The 20,544-nt window shown below is 41.7% G+C and overlaps 1 protein-coding gene across 1 annotated transcript; it reads left to right on the top strand.

Moving 5' to 3' along the window:
- Positions 1-16,029: 16,029 nt before the first annotated feature.
- On the top strand, positions 16,030-18,648 carry LOC134794355 (asparagine synthetase [glutamine-hydrolyzing]). The gene is made up of 2 exons (XM_063766153.1): positions 16,030-16,149; positions 16,925-18,648. Exon 2 carries the CDS (start codon positions 16,934-16,936, stop codon positions 18,587-18,589), a length of 1,656 nt encoding a protein of 551 aa, XP_063622223.1. The 5' UTR covers positions 16,030-16,149; positions 16,925-16,933; the 3' UTR covers positions 18,590-18,648.
- Positions 18,649-20,544: the final 1,896 nt, after the last annotated feature.

The raw sequence follows: 20,544 nt of genomic DNA, 5'->3' as shown, positions 1-20,544 counted from the left end.
GGTGTCGACACATTTGTGTGCACTTTGCGTGCGGTTTGCGACTAAATCTGACAGCAAATTTGTGACAGCAAATGTCAATATAAAATACCTCTTGAAAACCAAGGTTTGTCAAACTACTATTAGTGTCTCGTGTGCTCGTAATTCTAGTAAGTCATCATGGGCAATGCAAATGATAATAATCGACCGAAACCATATAAACACCCAACACCCGTCAACCTTTTACAAAAAAGTTTTTAAAGAAATGCAATAAGCTACTTAGGTCAGGCAACGAATGCTCCGTGACATTTGGTCCGTGTCATTTCGTCATACTTGCTAGCTAGGCGATGCGGTCCGTAAATCCTAAATTTGGACCTAGGGCTGTAATTATTATTATTATTATAATTTATTCAAAGACCAACTGAGATCATTTTTGTTAGTACTTACGACTATGACTTATAAAATATTGTTAGTTTTATGATATGTAATGTACGTCCGAAATTAGACAGAAATTTTATTTTTTTCCTCGCAAGTGTCCTCGCGCAAAATTACGAATTCGCGTTAATTAAGCGTTCAATTCACACTCGTTCGTAAATTCTTGTTTACCGCCCTTAATACACAATGTACTATTTCTAAATTTTGTAAACGTTTTGTTTTAAACCTTCAAATTTAGTACCAATTCGTAATATTGTATAGTAACTTGCGGGATCCCGCAAATACGGGGTCCCGCGGGACTGAGAATGCCAATCCCGCTAAATACTGGGATTGAATTCCTCATGCGGGATTGCATTCCCTAATCAGGCGTTACTTTGCGGAAATCCATATTAATTAAAATAAAAAATGTTACTTTTCACCAACATGCACTGAAAATTATTGATATAATATGTTCCTTATAATAGGCTGTAAAGTATCATCACGTTTCAGGCGCGGCTAGAGGTATTTATTACATTTCATACAAAGTTGCACACCTAGGCCGTAAAGTGCTCTTTTTTAGGGTTCCGTACCCAAAGGGTAAAACGGGATCCTATTACTAAGACTCCGCTGTCCGTCCGTCCGTCCGTCTGTCCGTCCGTCCGTCCGTCTGTCACCAGGCCCCGTGCCAGGTGTCTCTCGAACCGTGATAGCTAGACAGTTGAAATTTTCACAGATGATGTATTTCTGTTGCCGCTATAACAACAAATACTAAAAACAGAATAAAATAAAGATTTAAGTGGGGCTCCCATACAACAAACGTGATTTTTGACCGAAGTTAAGCAACGTCGGGCGGGGTCAGTACTTGGATGGGTGACCGTTTTATTTTTTGCCGTTTTTTTTGGGATTATTCCCACTAGTTACCACCAAGTTGTTACCAGTGGTAACTACTGGGAATTTTTTTCCCATCTTTTACCACTGGTAACTACTGGGAATTTTTATTCCCAATAATAATAATAATAATTGGGAATAAAAATTCCCAATAACTCTAACAAAGTTTTGGTGGTAACTACTGGGAATAAAAATTCCCAGTAGTTACCACCAACTCGGTTTAGTGGTAACTACTGGGAATTTTTATTCAGTGGTAAAAGGTGGGAAAAAAATGCCCAGTAGTTACCACTGGTAAAAACTTGGTGGTAACTAGTGGGAATAACCCGTTTTTTGCATTATGGTACGGAACCCTTCGTGCGCGAGTCCGACTCGCACTTGCCCGGTTTTTTTTTAATTTCCATTTCACAGATATTTGTGCCACAGTATCATGGTAGTCAGCCATTAAAAAAAACTATAGGCAGTATTTGCTATGGTTCGTAATGACATTCTGCCACTACGTCTATAAAAAAAACAATTAAACGATGTTTGCTATATTTTGCACATATATTTATATAAAATCGTCATGAACATAATAAATAAGCCAACGCACGACCACCACCCCCGCCCGCTCCGTCCAGTTCCGCGTCCACAACGTCGTCAGGCGACGAGTTCGCAACGGCGCCTGACACAGACGGGTCCAGTGACGAGAGCGGGCCGCCGCCGCCGCCGCCACGACCACCTGCGCGACGAGGGCGGCCACCGCTGCCGGCACGCTTGGGGCCTGCGGGACATCCTGCCCCGCTCACGGCTCCCGCTACCGGTGGTATAGTGCGACGCATGAGATGGACTCGAAACATGAACGAGAATGTCATGCGCGCCTATTATGGGGCTACAGAGGGGGGAACACAGCTATCAGCCTATCGTTCGAGAATACTGCCTCTGTTTCAGGCTCTTGAACCTACCATCACCGTGTCGGAGCAGCGATTATCGGATCAGGTGCGCGTCATTCAGCGGCTAAAGCGCTTGGATGACGCGACACTTGATCGGCTTCGCCAGGAGGCTCTCTCTGCTCGCGCGGACCCCACCTCGGTGCGAGATCTGCCCGTCACGTCGCCGGATCCGGTGCCCGCACCCGACCTGGCACCGGGGGCGCCACGGGTTGATTTCAGTACCGACGAGGGGAACTTCGCGAGTCAGAATGTGAGTACAACTGCTAATGAGCAACTGAGGAGGACTTTGGAAGAGGCGATTACGCAGTATCGCGCCACAACCAACTCTAGGCCCCGATTACCACGTCTGCCTATGAATAGACGCAATCTAGCGCTAATGGGAGCCCTAAACGCTTTACTAGAACCACATTTGCGGACTAGTAAAGATTTAGATGATACGCACTCGATCATGTACTGTGGAGCCATCGCGGCGTGCCGTGTTGCTCGCGTCAAGTTCCCGGACGCTGAACGTGCACCTAGGACCGTCGGAGGTGTCCCTGCATGGCAAGCGCGGATCGAGCAACGTATCAGCTCGTTTAGGACTCTCATCGCAAAGCTGATCTGCTTCAGGGGGGGAAACAATCGCCCCCGAGTAATGCGCTTTGTGAACCAGGCGTTCGCGGGGACGGATATTAGGCCCCGCGACTACATGGCCAATGTCACAGAGCGCATCGACTTTCTAAAGCAGAAAGTCTATGCATGGGCAAACCGTATTCGCCGCTACAGAGAGCGTGTGGATCGATTTCAGCAGAATCGCCTTTTTCAAGGTGACCAAAGGAAGGTGTACCGAAAGTGGGAGGAAACCAACCTTCGTACGCCCGACACGCAGCCGCCGGATGTTACTGCCATGACCGACTTCTGGCGTAGCATCTGGTCGGTGCCTGTCGGACACACCGAGGGGGGTTGGATGAGTGTTGTCGAGCGTGAGTGCGAGTCCATCGAACCTATGGGGGCAGTCACCATCAGCCCCGATGACGTCAGTTGTGCCATCCGCACGGCCCAGAACTGGAAAAGTCCTGGGCCGGATGGATTGCACAACTTCTGGCTAAAGTGGTTCCGATGCTCGCACTCCTGCTTGGCAGCACAATTTCAACAAGCCCTCGAGCTTGGTTCTCTCCCACCTTCCTTAACAACTGGTGTCACCTTCCTGCTCTATAAGTCCGGTAGTACCACGGAAGCGAAGAACTACAGACCCATCACATGCTTGCCTACACTCTACAAGCTCCTTACATCCATTTTGAGAGCAAAAATCAACGCGCACATTGTCGCAAACAATATTCTGGCTTCCGCTCAAAATGGATGTAGGGTTGGGTCCCGTGGTACTAAAGAGCTCCTCCTCATAGACATGACCATCTGCCAACAAATCCGGCGGAACAAGGGTGCCCTCTCGGCCGCTTGGATTGACTACAAGAAGGCCTATGATTCGGTGCCTCATTCATGGTTGGGGAGGGTCTTAGAGCTGTATAAAGTTGATGCAGCTTTGAGAGCCTTCCTAAGCGCGTGTATGAGACAGTGGACCACAGTCCTTCGTCAACCAGGAGGCCGGGATGACCGCCCTGGCCCGCAGGATTTTATAAGGATTGAGCGAGGAATCTTTCAGGGCGACAGTCTGAGTCCCCTGTGGTTCTGCCTAGCTTTGAATCCCCTCAGCACCCTGCTGAAGGATTTGGGACTAGGTTGTCGGCTTCGGAGAGAGGGTGAAGTCATTTCTCACCTTCTGTACATGGATGACCTCAAATTATTTGCACCAAATAGCCAAGACTTGTTGGAGCTACTGAAAACCACCGACGTCTTCAGTAGTGCCATCCACATGGAGTTTGGTGTCGATAAATGTGCGGTTATGCATGTACAGCGGGGGAGGGTTGTAAATTCAACAAATTTACAACTTTCTGAGACAATGTCTTTCAGATCTATCTCTGAATCAGAAACCTATAAATACCTTGGTATGTCACAGTCGTTGGGTATTGAGGACGAGGGTATTAGACGGTCGGTGAAGGAGCGCTTTTTCAGTCGGCTCACAAAAGTCCTTAACAGTCTTTTGTCAGGAGGCAACAAAGTGCGCGCCTTCAACGCCTGGGTAATGCCCCTACTCACATACTCCTTTGGCATACTAAGGTGGACTCAGACCGAGCTGGACGCCCTGGATCGGAGGGTCCGATCACTGCTCACCGCACATCGCATGCTACACCCACGCTCGTCAGTTATGAGATTGTACATCCCACGGAAGTGTGGAGGCCGAGGCTACCTAAACGCCAAGGATCTCCACAACCACGAGGTGTACAATCTCAGGAACTATTTCCTTAACAACGAGTGTGGGATGCATCGTGATGTGGTGGCAGTAGATAGGAACCTCACGCCGCTTTCCTTGGCAAACGAGAACTGGCGCAAACCTGTGGTACTAAGTACTGCGGATCGCAAGGCGGCATGGGAGAGTAAGGTGCTACACGGGCGGTTCTACAAGGCCCTCACGGGACCCGATGTGGACCTGCTCGCGTCGGTGAACTGGTTACGATTCGGGGACCTCTTCGGAGAAACCGAGGGTTTTGCCTGTGCAATTGCGGACGAAGTGATGATGACGAACAACTATCGGAAATATATCCTGAAGGACGGTACGGTCGACATCTGTCGGGCATGCCGCCGTCCCGGAGAGTCACTCAGGCATATCATTTCCGGTTGCTCTCATCTTGCTAACGGCGAGTACTTGCACAGACATAATCTCGTAGCCAGGATTATTCACCAGCAACTTGCTCTTCTATATGACCTTGTGGACCGCGAAGTACCGTACTACAAGTACTTACCTGCGCCTGTTCTCGAGAATGGTCGTGCCACGCTCTATTGGGATCGATCTATCATCACTGACAGGACTATTGTAGCCAATAAGCCTGATATTGTGATAATAGATCGATCGCAACGTCGGGCCGTGCTCGTTGACATCACCATCCCCCATGATGAGAATCTCGTGAAGGCCGAGAAGGACAAGTCCAGTAAGTACCTAGACTTGGCTCACGAGATAACCGCCATGTGGGATGTTGATTCGACGATCATTGTCCCGATAGTCGTTTCAGTGAACGGTCTAATAGCGAAGAGTCTCGACCAACATCTTGAGAGACTCTCGCTAGGTGGTTGGATCAAGGGTCAGATGCAGAAGGCGGTGATCTTGGACACGGCGCGGATAGTCCGCCGGTTCCTCTCTCTGCAGCCCTGACCACCGGTAGCTTGGGCCTTGCCCCGCTGCTGGCGGCACCCTAGGTTAGGTTTTTTATAATGTGTTTATATTAATTTTTATTGTTTAGTAAGTGTTTTTATATTTTACTTTTATATTCATATTATAAAAATACCTAACTTAAGACGAAAAATAAATAAAGAGAATAATAATAATTGGGAATAAAAATTCCCAATAACTCTAACAAAGTTTTGGTGGTAACTACTGGGAATAAAAATTCCCAGTAGTTACCACCAACTCGGTTTAGTGGTAACTACTGGGAATTTTTATTCAGTGGTAAAAGGTGGGAAAAAAATGCCCAGTAGTTACCACTGGTAAAAACTTGGTGGTAACTAGTGGGAATAACCCGTTTTTTGCATTATGGTACGGAACCCTTCGTGCGCGAGTCCGACTCGCACTTGCCCGGTTTTTTTTTAATTTCCATTTCACAGATATTTGTGCCACAGTATCATGGTAGTCAGCCATTAAAAAAAACTATAGGCAGTATTTGCTATGGTTCGTAATGACATTCTGCCACTACGTCTATAAAAAAAACAATTAAACGATGTTTGCTATATTTTGCACATATATTTATATAAAATCGTCATGAACATAATAAATAAGCCATTATTAACAAAATTCAATAATTTTAAATTACAAGTTTAACTACACAAATAAACATTTAAGATATTTAATCTAAATGTTAGGGGTAAAAATGTCTACTCAAACACGCGTAGGTATTTTTTTAAACGTTATGGAGGCAAAGTTCTAAAAAAATTTTCATTCCATTTTGTTGGATTTATTGGAAAGCAATTTGGAAAGGGCAGGAACTTCGTCGGCATCAGGCGGCATTTTTGAATTTATTTTTGTAAATTCTTTAATATAGCCCTTTTTAATTCCCTATCCAATTTTTTTTCGAGTAATCCGTGTTAAAGTATTTGAGTGATGTGAGCTGTGAGCTGTGAGTGAGCTTGCCACCAAACCAACACCAAACGCAAATCTAGCTTTTGCTTTTGTTATAAGATTTGCCGCCATTAGTCTCCACCAACTAATGGCGGCAAATCTTATAACAAAAGCTAGGTATATTTAAGCACTATACCCACACAGGTATACAATAATACTATAAATGCGTGTGATAAAGACATACGTGCTAGTTATATTTTGTGTGTAGTAAACATGTGGTTGAAAATTTTAATCAACTTCTATGCGGACGAAGTCGCGGGCAGAAGCTAACAGACAGACATACCTACAAAGATTTAAATTTGTTTCTGGATGTACGGATAAAAACAAATAGGTACATTTAGGGTTCTTGGAAGGATCATTTCCGCTCATATATTTGCAAACGCTACAGGCTACATTCCATAACGACAAAATCAATTCGAATTTAATAAAACTCCAAGTGTTGTAAGTGTTAAAGTGTTGTTTATTAATAAAGTGGTTTCAAAGGCAGATAAAGGCAACTGCATTGTGATTATGGAGAAGGGACAGTATAATCAGAAAGTACTAGACCTTATTCAAGGTGACGGATTTTCGAGATTGCAAAGAGACCCAACTCCAGGGTTCCAGAAAGATCTTAGACAAGCAGTTAAGAATTCTTCATTTGTTTTTGAAACCGAACATCAGAAGAGTATGGTTGTGCCTATGAATCCACGAGCTCCTATTCTTTATGGACTTCCCAAAATTCATAAGGATAATATCCCAGTTCGTCCAGTGGTCTCATATTTGGGTGCGCCAACTTATAATCTGACAAAAAGGTTGAATTCCATTATAAGAGACAAGTCCCAGTTCCAGCCGAAATATTGCTTGAAAAATAGCTTGCAGTTAATAGAAAAGATCCAGGACATTAACATACCAGATAATGCTGTTCTTCTTTCATTGGATGTAGACAGTTTGTTTACAAATGTGCCGTATGGAGAGACTTTGGAGATTATTAAGGGTCTTTTTGAAAGGCAACGTTTACATCCAGGGGAAGTAGATGAATTGATAGATCTAACAGCGATTTGTATGAAACAAAATTATTTCAGATTTGGGGGACAGTATTATTTGCAAAGTGATGGTTTGGCTATGGGTTCACCACTAAGTCCTTTAATGGCTGATATTTTTATGGACCATTTTGAGAACCAGCATATTGCGGGCAACAATAATATATTATACTATTTTAGATACGTGGATGATTTGATTATTTGTTGGACGGGTAGTATGGGCCTGCTGGATGCATTTATTGCTGAAATTAATGGTAAGCATCCAAAAATTAAGTTTAAAAAGGAACTAGAGCAAGACAACTCATTGAATTTTCTAGATTTAACAATCACTAAAGTAAACAACAGGCATCAGTTCAAAATTTACCGTAAGCCTACACATACCGATACAGTTATCCCGGCTTCTTCCACGCATCCGTGGCAGCATAAGTTGGCTGCTTTTCATTGTTATGTGCATAGAATGTTGACTGTGCCTCTTTCTGATGAACACTATCAGATTGAATTAAATAATATTTATCACTTAGCAGTTTCGAATGGTTACGATAAGTCTGTTGTTGTGGATGGTATCATCAGCAAAAAGCGGAATAGTATGGTCAACACTATGTTGTATGCGGCACGATCCTCTGAACCGATTAAGAAATATAAAGCGAGCATAACTTATGTTGGCAAGTTGTCTGATGCAATTTACAAAATTTTGAAGTCTAACGACATTCCTGTGGCCTTTAAGACAAATAATACTTTGCACTCGAAGCTTTGCAATGGCAAAGATAAGATCGAGAATGGGAAAAAGTCTGGAGTTTATAAGCTTACCTGTGACGATTGCAATAAAGTGTATGTGGGGCAAACGGGCCGTAGTTTCACTACTAGGTATAAAGAGCATGTTGCGTCATATAGACATAACCATCCAGAGAAGTCCAACTTGCAAAGCACTTATTAGATACAGGTCACACTTTATCTGAGAATCATTTTTTTGATATTTTACATGTTTGCGAAAAGGGATTGCGTTTGGGTGTTCTGGAACAACTGGAAATAATTAGGTACAACAATAGGGGCATGATTCTTAACGAACAATTGAATGTTGCGTCATCGCCGTTATTACGAATTTTTCCATCTCACTCACACTTGCACGGTAGGGGGAGTGGTCAAGGTATAAATATGGCCGACCATTCTAGACAGGTCATTCCGACACGACATGGAGAAGGCCTTCGACAGAGTGTGGCACGAGGGACTCATCTACAAACTGTCGAAGACCGAAGCACCCAGGCGGATAGTCAAGGTGGTGGCCTCCTTCTTGACTGACCGCCGCTTCAGAGTAGCAGTAGAGAACGCCGTCTCGGAAGAACACCCGATCCACGCGGGCGTCCCCCAGGGCAGCGTCCTCTCGCCGGCCTGTTACGCCCTCTACACTGACGACCTCCCGGTCGTTGGAGACGTCAAGCTGGGCCTCTATGCGGACGACGCGGCACTCTTCGCCGCGTCCATCAATCTCAAGCACGCTGCCAAGAAACTCCAGAGGTCCCTTGACGCACTCCCCGACTGGCTCTCCAGGTGGAGGTTGTCAGTGAACGTTGGCAAAACGCAGGCGCTGATCTCCAGCCACACCAAACAGCTGCCACCGCCGCTTCGCCTGCACGGCGAACAAATCGAATGGTTACCGCAGGTCAAGTACCTGGGCGTAACACTCGACCGGCGGCTAACCATGAAGCCCCACGTGGACGACGTGATCCGGCGCGTGAAATGCGCTCGAGTCCAGCTCCGTCCAGTGCTCTGCAGCAGCCTCCCCCGTCGCACGAAGCTGGGGGTATACAAGACCTATATACGGTCCCGCCTGACGTACGCAGCTCCCGCATGGTACGCCCTGGTGGCTGAAACACACAAGAAAAGACTGCGTGCGCAGGAGAATGCGGCGCTGCGCACCATAGTCAATGCCCCCCGCTACGTGCGAAACGTAGATATTCAGCGAGGCCTGAAATGGCAGAGCCTGGACGCCTTCGTGAGCCACCTATCGTCGAGAATGTTCGAGCGCGCCGACCACTCCAGACACCAACACCTACAGGGCATCGCGCCGCTGCACACACGCCCGCCGGATAACCGCCGCCGATCACGCCAGCTCCCTAGAGCACTGGCGAGAGAAGCAGACACGCCAGACAGTGGCTAAGGATCCCGCAGTCCAAGTAGCCACAGACAGACAGAGAAAATGGAAAAAAAAAAAAAAAGCCATGACAGGCCAAATGGCTAGTTACGGCCACGAAGCCCCCCGCCCTTAGAAAAAGGGCACAAAATAGACCCACCCGTAGTTACGGGTGGCGATTAGAGACCGCCAAAAATCCCCAAAAGGGATGGAAAGGCATCTCATACCTCCCTTCGGGAGGCATGAAAGAAGCACACGAGACAGGTCATTCCGTTGCCGGGCGTCAGACCGTCAACAACTCCTGAGGATGCCTCGTAGAGAGGCGAAACACGTGTCGAGGTTTATTCTTTTGGTGGTGGTTTGTTATATTTATTTGCGTATTTATTTTTGCGGTGGGAGGGTGGGAATATTAATTGCATGTAAAAATACGCAAGTAAGTATAACGGGTTAGCACTGATTGACTAGCACGTTATCTTTTCGCGGATTAGCAAAGTAATATTTTGGTTTTAATTAATAAAACTCGTCTAAATTTCGATTTAATTGAAATAAAGGTTACATTGTGGTTGCAACTGCAGCAGCATTGCTGCGGGAACAGACGATGTCACTGTCAATATACTTGATAAGTCCATCACTTCACTGCGCTGAATCGCTTTTCGTATTAAACTATAGCGAGAAAATGCTGCCAGCATTTTTGACTCAATCTTCCTCTTCTTTCCTTATGAAAGGTTTCGTACTTTATTTATAGCTTAAAAGGACGATCGCTTCTTCCTACTTGTACAAACCTACGTAAGTAGTCCCCATTTTTCTCTCGGGATATTGACATTATTGGAGCATTTAAAATTTTGTATCTAATTTATTTTTAGCTCCTAATTTTTATAATAATCTCAAAAAAGTCAACGAAGAGGCATAGTATGGTTAAATACGTTGGTTAAAGTAGATAAGATTACTTTTACTTTGTAACTCTGTTCTCGTGTAACAAGTGACTTGTATGTCTTTTATGAGAATACATATCTTTAAACCTAAACCTAAATACACCAAATTGCGTAAAAATATTTTTAATAATGCAAATATCCAAAGAGGAAATAGGGACTACGTTTGGTATGGAGAAACGGTCACGTGACTTCGTAAAGTCTATCTTAAGGAAAGAACAATGTAAAAAAAGTGTAATTACGGAACCTTGGCGCGCAAACGCAAGTCCGACTCGCACTTGGCCGGTTTTCCGTGTTAAAACTATCAGTGGCTCTGATAAAATTCGGCGTATCGATATTGGATTAAAATTTTTGTTCAGTTAGGAGATGCACAGTCGCGCATATGTGTGTGTATTAGAGCCCTATCATACTAGCGATTTGCGAGCGAGTTGAAAGCGAGGCGAGCGCGCAGCGAGTTCGCCGCGAGCGCGCAACGTGTTCGCCGCAAGTGCGCAACGATATCGCAACGATTGCGCTGCGTACTGACACTACTGACATACTGCAATGAGAGCGAAATCGTTGCGAATCGCTAGTGTGATATGGCCCTTATAGTGTTTTTTCGGGAGAATACCTATTTAGACCTGCCTACGATACCATAGGGGTCGTCCAAATTACATCACACGAATTTGAAGATTTTTTTATCCCCAATCCCCCCTCCTTGTCACACTGGGCGCAGCGCGGTTCCATTTTTATCGTCTATCACTATGCGCGTCCCTTTCGCACTTACGTACTTGTTAGAACGTGACAGGCATGGTGACAAGGGATAAAAACGCGACCGTGCTAAGCCGCCTATCACATTTTGCTAACCCTGGTGTGACATCACATACGTATTTGACAATTTTATTTTCAACGAAATCAACAATTTCAATTAGTTTTTGTTATTTTAACAAAAAAACATGTTTGAAAAAACATTGTTAGCATGACATTTATAACATGAAGCCAATTAGGAATAAAAAAGACTATCATTGCAAATACTAGTTATTTAACTTTGAATAAAATAAACTCGGAGTAATTAACAATGGAGCCGCCATTAACAGGCGTTCCCCTCTGTCGAAAATAGGCGGCCAATGGTCAACCACATGTCAACCATATGTATGGACTGACGTTTATCTGACACGACGTGCCCCTCCCCCGCAAAAAACGGCAGACTATTTTGTACCGAAAATTCTAGACATGGCGTCTCCGTTGGTTATATCCTCTAAGAAAATAAATCAAAACTATTTTCGGTTACAGGTGTAGTAAAGTGACGTCACAAAGTTTGTGTCTCCCCCTTCCCCCTTGTCACAACATTTCACATTTTCTTGATCCCCTAGCTCTCTCCCCCTAAACGTAATTAATGGATGAGCCCATACCTGTATAAATATTTAACATTCTCTGACTTCAGCTTCCTATGTCAAACCATACCGTTTCAGGGAGTGGCAATTAGTAATTCTAACAAACCTGAATAATCAAGATGAATACGTAAGAGAAATCACAAATTGGAAGTTGGAACAATAACCTAAATCGGAGACTGATTGCGAGTAGGTAAATTATTCATTTGAAGAAAAATGTACTGTTCGCGATAACACGCTAGTTTTCTCTCCTGTGGGCAATAGTTAACAGCTTGTGGGCATGTAAGTAATGATTTTATCATAGTTCTTTAAATAAAAGGAGGACCTTTTCACGTGGATAAGGGTTAAATAAGAAAATTAACCTTTATAGCCCTTAACTCTTGTGTATGTCTACAGGAAAGACATAACACAGTGATCTGTTTGACCCTCGAACGGCCCTCGCAGTATTCAAAGTCAAAACGGGAGGTCCGTTTAAAAATCAAAAACTACAGGAAATATGGTTGTTTGTGCAGTGAATGAATACTGGCAACAGGTTTTTGTATGTATGTGTGTTGCTGAGCGTAAAACACGAGCGTCGCACGCACACATCGATCGTGTTTCGGCTTCATTTTTGGCAGATTTATTAGCCGTATTAACAATTTGATAAGGTTTTTGGTCTTATCTTGATACGACGGTCTTATCACGACGCATCTCACGCGCACTGATAGTCCCCATCTGTCGATGCGTAATAAGTTAATGGGTTAAACTTTTTTTACTATTTATCAAACCAAAAAAAAGTTTTTAAGTATATGTTTTCCGAGCATAGCTCGGTCTCCCAGATATTTGATACTTTAATTGAGTTCGTTAATATCAGGACTATCAGGAGTCGTCTCAAAAGCATTTCGCTCGCACTTATTTGTGCGCGTGAGATGCGTCGTGATAAGACCATCGTATCAAGATAAGACCAAAAACCTTATCAAATTGTTAAAACTGAATTGGCATATAGTCCCTATAAACTAATAGTAGGAGATCCTCCATATAGCCGACCTTCACCAACCTGTCTGACGGATGAAACTATGAAAATATGAAAGAAAATATGTTCCAGAACATAAATAAATAGGGTTGCCTAAAGAAATATGGTCAAGGCTATTTTTAATAAATTTTTGAAAAAAATGTTTTTTTCGGCAAATTTCACCGATTTGTCTGACGATCGAAATGAGTTTCAATGGAAAGTATACAACTTGTACAATATAAATCATCTAGGTTGCCTATCTTTTTCCGGTCTTTATTATGTGGTTGCCGTGTTTAAAGAGGTGATTTTATATCGATAATTGCACTCATCAGTCTGACGCTTGAATTATACATCAAAATGATGGTAATTTTATTGCAAACACAATGGTATAGGGTTGCCTGCGAAAATCCGGTCACAAATGAGGGTTGCCAGGCTTTTAATTAAAATAAGAAGGGAAGACTTTTAGCAATAACTCATAAACGGCTGAACTGATCAAGTTTGTTTTAATTTTATTTGATTGAGTTTTTTAAGCACTATTTTCATGATTTTTTTCATATTTTTTGGACAGATTTTTCAAAAGTTAGAAGGAAAAACTTGTTTATTTTCTTTCTAAACGATTATTTCCGAAATGATTCAGTTTATCAAGAAATGTTGTTCAAAGACCCCTATTCATTTTGAAAGCCCTATCCAACGACACTCCACACTATGAGGTTGAAAAGATAAAAAAATTGTCACACACATTTTGTTTCTTTCAAAGCGATTATTTCCGAAAATATTCACTTTATCAAAAAATGTTCTTCTAAAACCCCTATTCATTTTGAAAAACCTTTCCAACAACATCCCACACCATAGGGTTGACACGAAAAAAAAATCCTCACGTACATTTTGTTTCTTTCGAGGCGATTATTTCCTAAAATATTCACTTTATCAAAAAATGTTGTTTTAAGACCCCTATTTATTTTGAAAGACCTATCCAACAACACACCACACTATAAGGTTGGGACGATAAAAAAATTGTCACACACATTTTGTTTTTTTCGAGGCGATTATTTCCGAAAATATACATTTGATCAAAAAATATTCTTCTAAAGCCCCTATTCATTTTGAAAGACCTTTCCAACTATATCCCACACCATAGGGTTGCCACGAAAAAAAAATCCTCACGTACATTTTGTTTCTTTCGAGGCGATTATTTCCTAAAATATTCACTTCATCAAAAAATGTTTTCTAAAAAACCGTATTTATTTCAAAAGATCTATTCAACGACATATCACATTATAGGGTTGAAGCGAAAAAAATGGTCACATACATTTTTTTCTTTTTTTTTCGTTTGATACCTATGTTGTAAGATGTCATTTGATATGAATTTTAAAATAATTAGGGTTCATCAAAAAAACATTTTTTGATAAAGTGAACATTTTAGGAAATAGTCGCCTCGAAAGAAACAAAATGCATGTGAGAATTTTTTTTTTCGTGTCTACCCTATGGTGTGGGATGTTGTTGGAAAGGTCTTTCAAAATGAATAGGGGCTTTAGAAGAACATTTTTTGATAAGTGAATATTTTCGGAAATAATCGCTTTGAAAGAAACAAAATGTGTGTGACAATTTTTTTATCTTTTCAACCTCATAGTGTGGGGTGTCGTTGGATAGGCCTTTCAAAATGAATAGGGGTCTTTAAACAACATTTCTTGATAAAGTGAATCATTTCGGGAATAATCATTTAGAAAGAAAAAAAAAAGGTTTTCCTTCCAACTTTTGAAACATCTGTCCAAAAAATATTTAAAAAATCATGAAAATAGTGCTTAAAAAACTCAATCAAATAAAATTAAAACAAACTTGATCAGTTCAGCCGTTTATGGGTTATCGCTAAAAGTCTTCCCTTCTTATTTTAATTAAAAGCCTGGCAACCCTCATTTGTGACCGGATTTTCGCAGGCAACCCTATGCCATTGTATTTGTAATAAAATTACCATCTTTTTGATGTATAATTCAAGCGTCAGACAGATGATTACAATTATCGATATAAAATCACCTCTTTAAACACGGCAACCACATAATAGTGACCGGAAAAAGATAGGCAACCTAGATGATTTATGTTGTACAAGTTGTATACTTTCCATTGAAACTTATTTCGATCGTCAGACAAATCGGTAAAATTTGCCGAAAAAAATTTTTTTTTCAAAAATTTATTAAAAATTGCCTTGACCATATTTCTTTAGGTAACCCTATTTATTTATGTCCTGGAACATATTTTCTTTCATATTTTCATAGTTTCAGCCGTCAGACAGATTGGTGAAGGTCGACCATATATGTGGGATCTTAGACCATAACTAAAGTTCGATATTCGGTCCGTTCTCTATAATTTACAATTCACTTCGACCTCCATAAATAGGTATACCTATCAACGTCATGTTTTCTGCTGAATTTGCCTAGGTTAATACACTCATATTATTACCTACGTTGTATTACAGTAAGCTGCAGAGGTAACTGACCCCCCTGCAGAGAAATTTGTTTTCAAGATTAGAACTAGGAATTATATCATATTGAATATAATAATACCACGACACTAAAACTAAACACATTATTTTATGTAGGTGGGTAGGTACTTACCTACATAATGTACCTATACCTACATACCTAGTTAGATAACACGGTAAAAAATATACTCCATACATCCATAGTGTTAAATTGAAACCGACCATGGAAATTGGTCCCGCCATTTAATATCCAACAACACACGCATGCGCAGTCAATACAACACATCACGATGATGCAACACGCCGCATGGATGGCAGAATAGTATAACCCAGCTAAATCAAATACACCTCAAATAATAACCCAACTCTTTCTTTCACGGTGCGACTCACGTTTGTCTCTCATGAAATAAAACTAACCACAATCTTCGTATTTCTGAAGGATTCATTTCTTACAACAGATCCAGACACAGTGTCTGTCAACTGAACTCTGCATAAACACAAAATCGTATTTTATTTCTACGCATTTACGGTTCAGAACACCAGTCTATTTTTAATTTTAACACATGGTGCAACCAATCCGGCCGGATAAAACTGAACGTTGACAACTATGTCACTATAATATTGTCTCTTTTCTTCCACTGGGTTATGAAAAGGATCAAAATAAAAGTCGATTAGTCAATAAGACGGGTTCATTCCATCACAGTGTAATAAAAGTGTTAGCGGGAAAACCAGTGTCCACGTCTATCTTCGTTGACGTGCCAAAGCCGGTGGCTGCTGTTATAACGTACAATTTTACTGTAAAATCCTCGAATTTTACATTACAATGTAAGTGTTTTCAATTAAATAATTTAACTAGAATCAATAGTACTGAACTCTATAAAATCAAAGTGATTATTCTCATTTATGTGAAATAAAATATTCGTGCCGTATTGAAGCTAACACTTTTCTGTTAAAATGATGTTTAATTATTGGTTTTAACTTTCCTTCGAAGGCGTTTACCTATAAATACCTACTATCTAACCAAGCAATAATAGCAAATCATAGGGTAAAGGTATCTATAATTGCAAAGTTCACATTACATGTGTTTTCGAAGATATAGGTACTTAGTCGGTCCATAAGGTCTGTCACAGAGGCTTTTACGGGTTATTTCCACTAGTTACCACCACGTTGTTACCAGTGGTAACTACAGGGATTTTTTTTCCCCACAGTTAGATTCTAAATGAACCATTAAATGTATCCTTATCTACACATATTTTAATTTTTGCACTCGTACCGGTTAAACTGTTTTAATCACTTTTAATATTTTTGATCACTTTTAAGGCAGTTTCCTGAAACACTAATTAATCGACATATAATATTTTATCTATTTATTAAAGCACTCTATATTTAAACTGTATTTAATAGTATTGAACTCTAACAATATTTTGGTGGTAACTACTGGGGAAAAAAAAACACGTTTTACCAGTGGTAACTATTGGGAATAAAAATTCCCAGTGGCCCCCTTTAGACCTGAGAGCATTCTAAGAAACTTATATGACATTAGTTAAGTATTATTAGGTACCTAAGTACTTAAATTTATACATCAATTTATTGATTTCAGATCACAAAAATGTGCGGAATTTGGGCGATATTCGGAGCCAAGGACGGGGTGAACCTAAAATGCATCAAGTGCTTCGCCGCGATTACTCACCGCGGGCCAGACGCGTGGCGCGTCGAGCAAGACGCGCGCGAGCCCGGCGCGCTGCTGGGCTTCAGTCGCATCGCCATCGTCGACGGCCTACACGGCATGCAGCCCATGAAACTCCACCGCTACCCCCGCACCACCCTCATCTGCAACGGTGAAATTTTTAACTGCAAACTCCTCCAAACCGAACACGATTACCCCTACGAAACAAACTGCGACGTCGAGGCCATCATCCACTTGTATCACAACTTCGGCATCGCTGAGGCCGTTAGGAGGCTTGACGCCGAATTCGTCTTCTGTCTCGTTGATGGCGAGAAAAGGAAAATTTACTTAGCCAGAGACCCGTACGGTGTCCGCCCGATGTTCCGCTTCCATGACCCAGAGAGCGACACCATGGGCATCTGCTCAGAAGCTAAAGGCTTAGTCGGAATCAAAGAATCCGCCAGTGAAACGGCGACATTAGAACCATTTCCGCCCGGCCATTTCCAAATTTGGAGTATGCTTGAAGGCGGTAAGGTAAAATTGGATCATACGGAGCAATTTTTCAAACCGGGAATGTCTCTAAATTATAAACCGTATGCCCCAGAAAGTGTTCTGGAAAAAATGAATATTTACGAGAAAACGGCACATTTACTAGAAGCCGCCTGCCGCAAGAGATTGATGTCGGATCGTCGAATCGGGTGCTTCCTCAGTGGTGGACTGGATTCTTCGCTAGTTACCGCTTTGGTGGTTAAACTCGCGAAGGAGTACAAACTGCCATACAAAATACAAACGTTTGCGATAGGGATGGGAGATTCCCCAGATGTAGCTGCGGCTCGAATCGTAGCTGATCATTTAGGCACAGAGCACCATGAAGTCCAATTTGATGAGAATGACGTACGAGAAGCCTTAGACAACGTGATCTATCATCTTGAAACATTTGACATTACCACGATCCGCGCGAGTATTCCTATGTATCTTTTGTCAAAGTATATAAAGGAGAAAACTGACACTACGGTAGTGTTTAGCGGGGAAGGCGCCGACGAGGTAGCTCAGGGCTATATATATTTCAGAGATGCACCTTCTGCAGAGGCAGGGCATGAAGAAAGCTTGCGATTGCTATCAGATATTTACTTATACGACGGATTGAGAGCAGACCGCACAACAAGCGCGTTCAGCTTAGAACTAAGGGTACCGTTCTTAGATATTGAATTCACACATCATTACCTAGGCACGGACCCGAAATTGCGTCAGCCACAAGATGGAGTAGAGAAGTATATGTTACGGAAAAGTTTGGCGAAAAGCGATCTGCTACCAGACTCAATATTGTGGAGACATAAAGAGGCATTTTCAGACGGCGTGGCGTCGGTGAAGAAGTCTCTATTCACAACTATAGGTGAAATTATAGCAGACCGGTACAAAGAAGAGCCTACACAGTACAAAGGCGTCCAGCCTACTACAACGGAGTCAAAATATTATCGTCATGTATTTGAAAAATCATTCCCGGGCCAATATAATTTCACGCCATACTACTGGATGCCCAAGTGGGTCGAAGTCTCAGATCCTTCTGCGCGTTTCATAAAGCATTATGCTGCAAAATAATAAAAGATACCTAATTTAGGTACCTGTATACCTAATTATTTATTGAAATAAAAGGATTGCTGTTATTTGAATAATGTATTTCCCTAAAAACCCTGCTTTAGAAAAAATATATTATATGAATCTTATATTGTTTATCCGAAAATTCTATGGCTCTATAAATCAAATATTGTTTATCCGAGAAATTCTATGGCTCTTTCTTAAGTATGATTTGGTTATCAAGCAACAATCTACGTTTTATTTATTTAATGCCATCAGATATAGGTAATCAGTAGAGACAATGACAACTATAGGATAAAATGCACCTATAAACTGTAGGTATAGGTAACCTACGTTGCTACGACTAATACGAGGTTATAAGATTCGATCAATTCACTTTTATTATTTATGAGTAAACCTGGATCTTAATGATGAAAGTGTACCTAGGACTACGTAGTACTAGGACTACTAAGTACGCAGTGAATAATTAAATCGCAGTTATCCGTATAAGTGCATTTACCCTATTGCTCTAATTGCCTCGACTGATGTCTAGGTACACGTTCACCTTAGCTATAAAATTTAAAAACTCACCAAAGGTCTAATGGAATTAATTAAATTATCAATGTACATGACATCTACATTATGTACTTGAAAATGCCGCCAGTATTGTTTCGGGTCACCTCCAACTCCTCCAAGATCAAATCTGACACGACTACGACTGCTGCTGTTGGAATGATAGCAAGTTTCACTCGATCGACTGGATGGGGAGTATTCGCTTAAATCTTGTGATATCGCAAGTAGTCTACTGGTCATGGAGGTAGATACATCAACGTTGGAAACGTTGCGTGAGCAAGCTTTATCACAACCAAAACAATTTTTTACGGTCTCGGATTCCTCGTCTTTATAAATTTTAGTAACACCATTGCGAAGAAGACTGAATGCGTATAGGCATGTTGGACATGCTTTATTGTCTTCGCACGGCATAATCACGCCGCTCTGTGATGACTGAGTTTTTGCTTGAATTGAAGCATTCGGAGGACTGACTTGAATAAGTTTATTGGTATAGCACTGCTGTGTTTGATCAGTTTGAGCCGCGACGGTGCTTGGATGTTTGTCGAGTTGATTGCATTCCCGACTACGTGTTGCACAAATCCCGCATTTACAATTCAAATGAGCCAGCTGGTACTTGAGTTGTCGAAGTTCAGTCGACTCGCCAATTGAGTCAGTACAGCATTGCCGAGGTTGAAGGGGCACGGGTTTCTGCAATTTTCTTATGCTTTGCATTTTTACAGCGAATTATTGCCGTAGACGGAATTTAATTCACTGTGGGATCTAGGTAATTTTAATACTTTTTGTAATTATTCTGTTAAATTTATTAAATTGTCCAGTTTGATTTAGTCCATATTTAGTCAGAATGATGGAATCTATACATATATTATTATACTCTTTGGATGGAATACGTAGTGATTATATGCTCTTTGATTGTATGCTCTTTGGATGGAATGTCTAACAAATTATTTTATGGAACGTCCACACAGGCGTAACGAACCATTAGCGAAAATGACAGGCCTGTGTAACGAACGCTTACTATCTCATTCTAACAGATAACTGCCACATATCGGCATCTTTGCCATCTGGTGCTTGCCGAGAGCTTCGTGTGGACGCACTGATTGTCTTTTCAACACACTTGCTCGTAACGTATGGAACTTATTGAACCGCTTTTAGGCTCATAACTCTCATAAGCCTAGATATTACGCACACGTGCTTTTTCATTACAATCATCGCACTTGTGCGGTAATGTATGATAACCGATCGAGTTAAACTCAAAACAATTTTTTTTTGCTGACTGAATGTCACATGAGGTCACATTCACATGTTGATATAGTTTGTGCGGAAAGAGAAGAGTCGTGTAATGTATGGGGCCCAATACATTTCACGACAGACTCTATGATGTCAATAATGACGCAAAGAGATCACTA

Source organism: Cydia splendana, chromosome 10 (genome assembly GCF_910591565.1).
Source record: "Cydia splendana chromosome 10, ilCydSple1.2, whole genome shotgun sequence".
NCBI classification, from domain to species: Eukaryota; Metazoa; Arthropoda; class Insecta; order Lepidoptera; family Tortricidae; genus Cydia; species Cydia splendana.
Note: the sequence above shows the minus strand (reverse complement) of the source record. Positions and strands in the feature narration are given on the sequence as shown.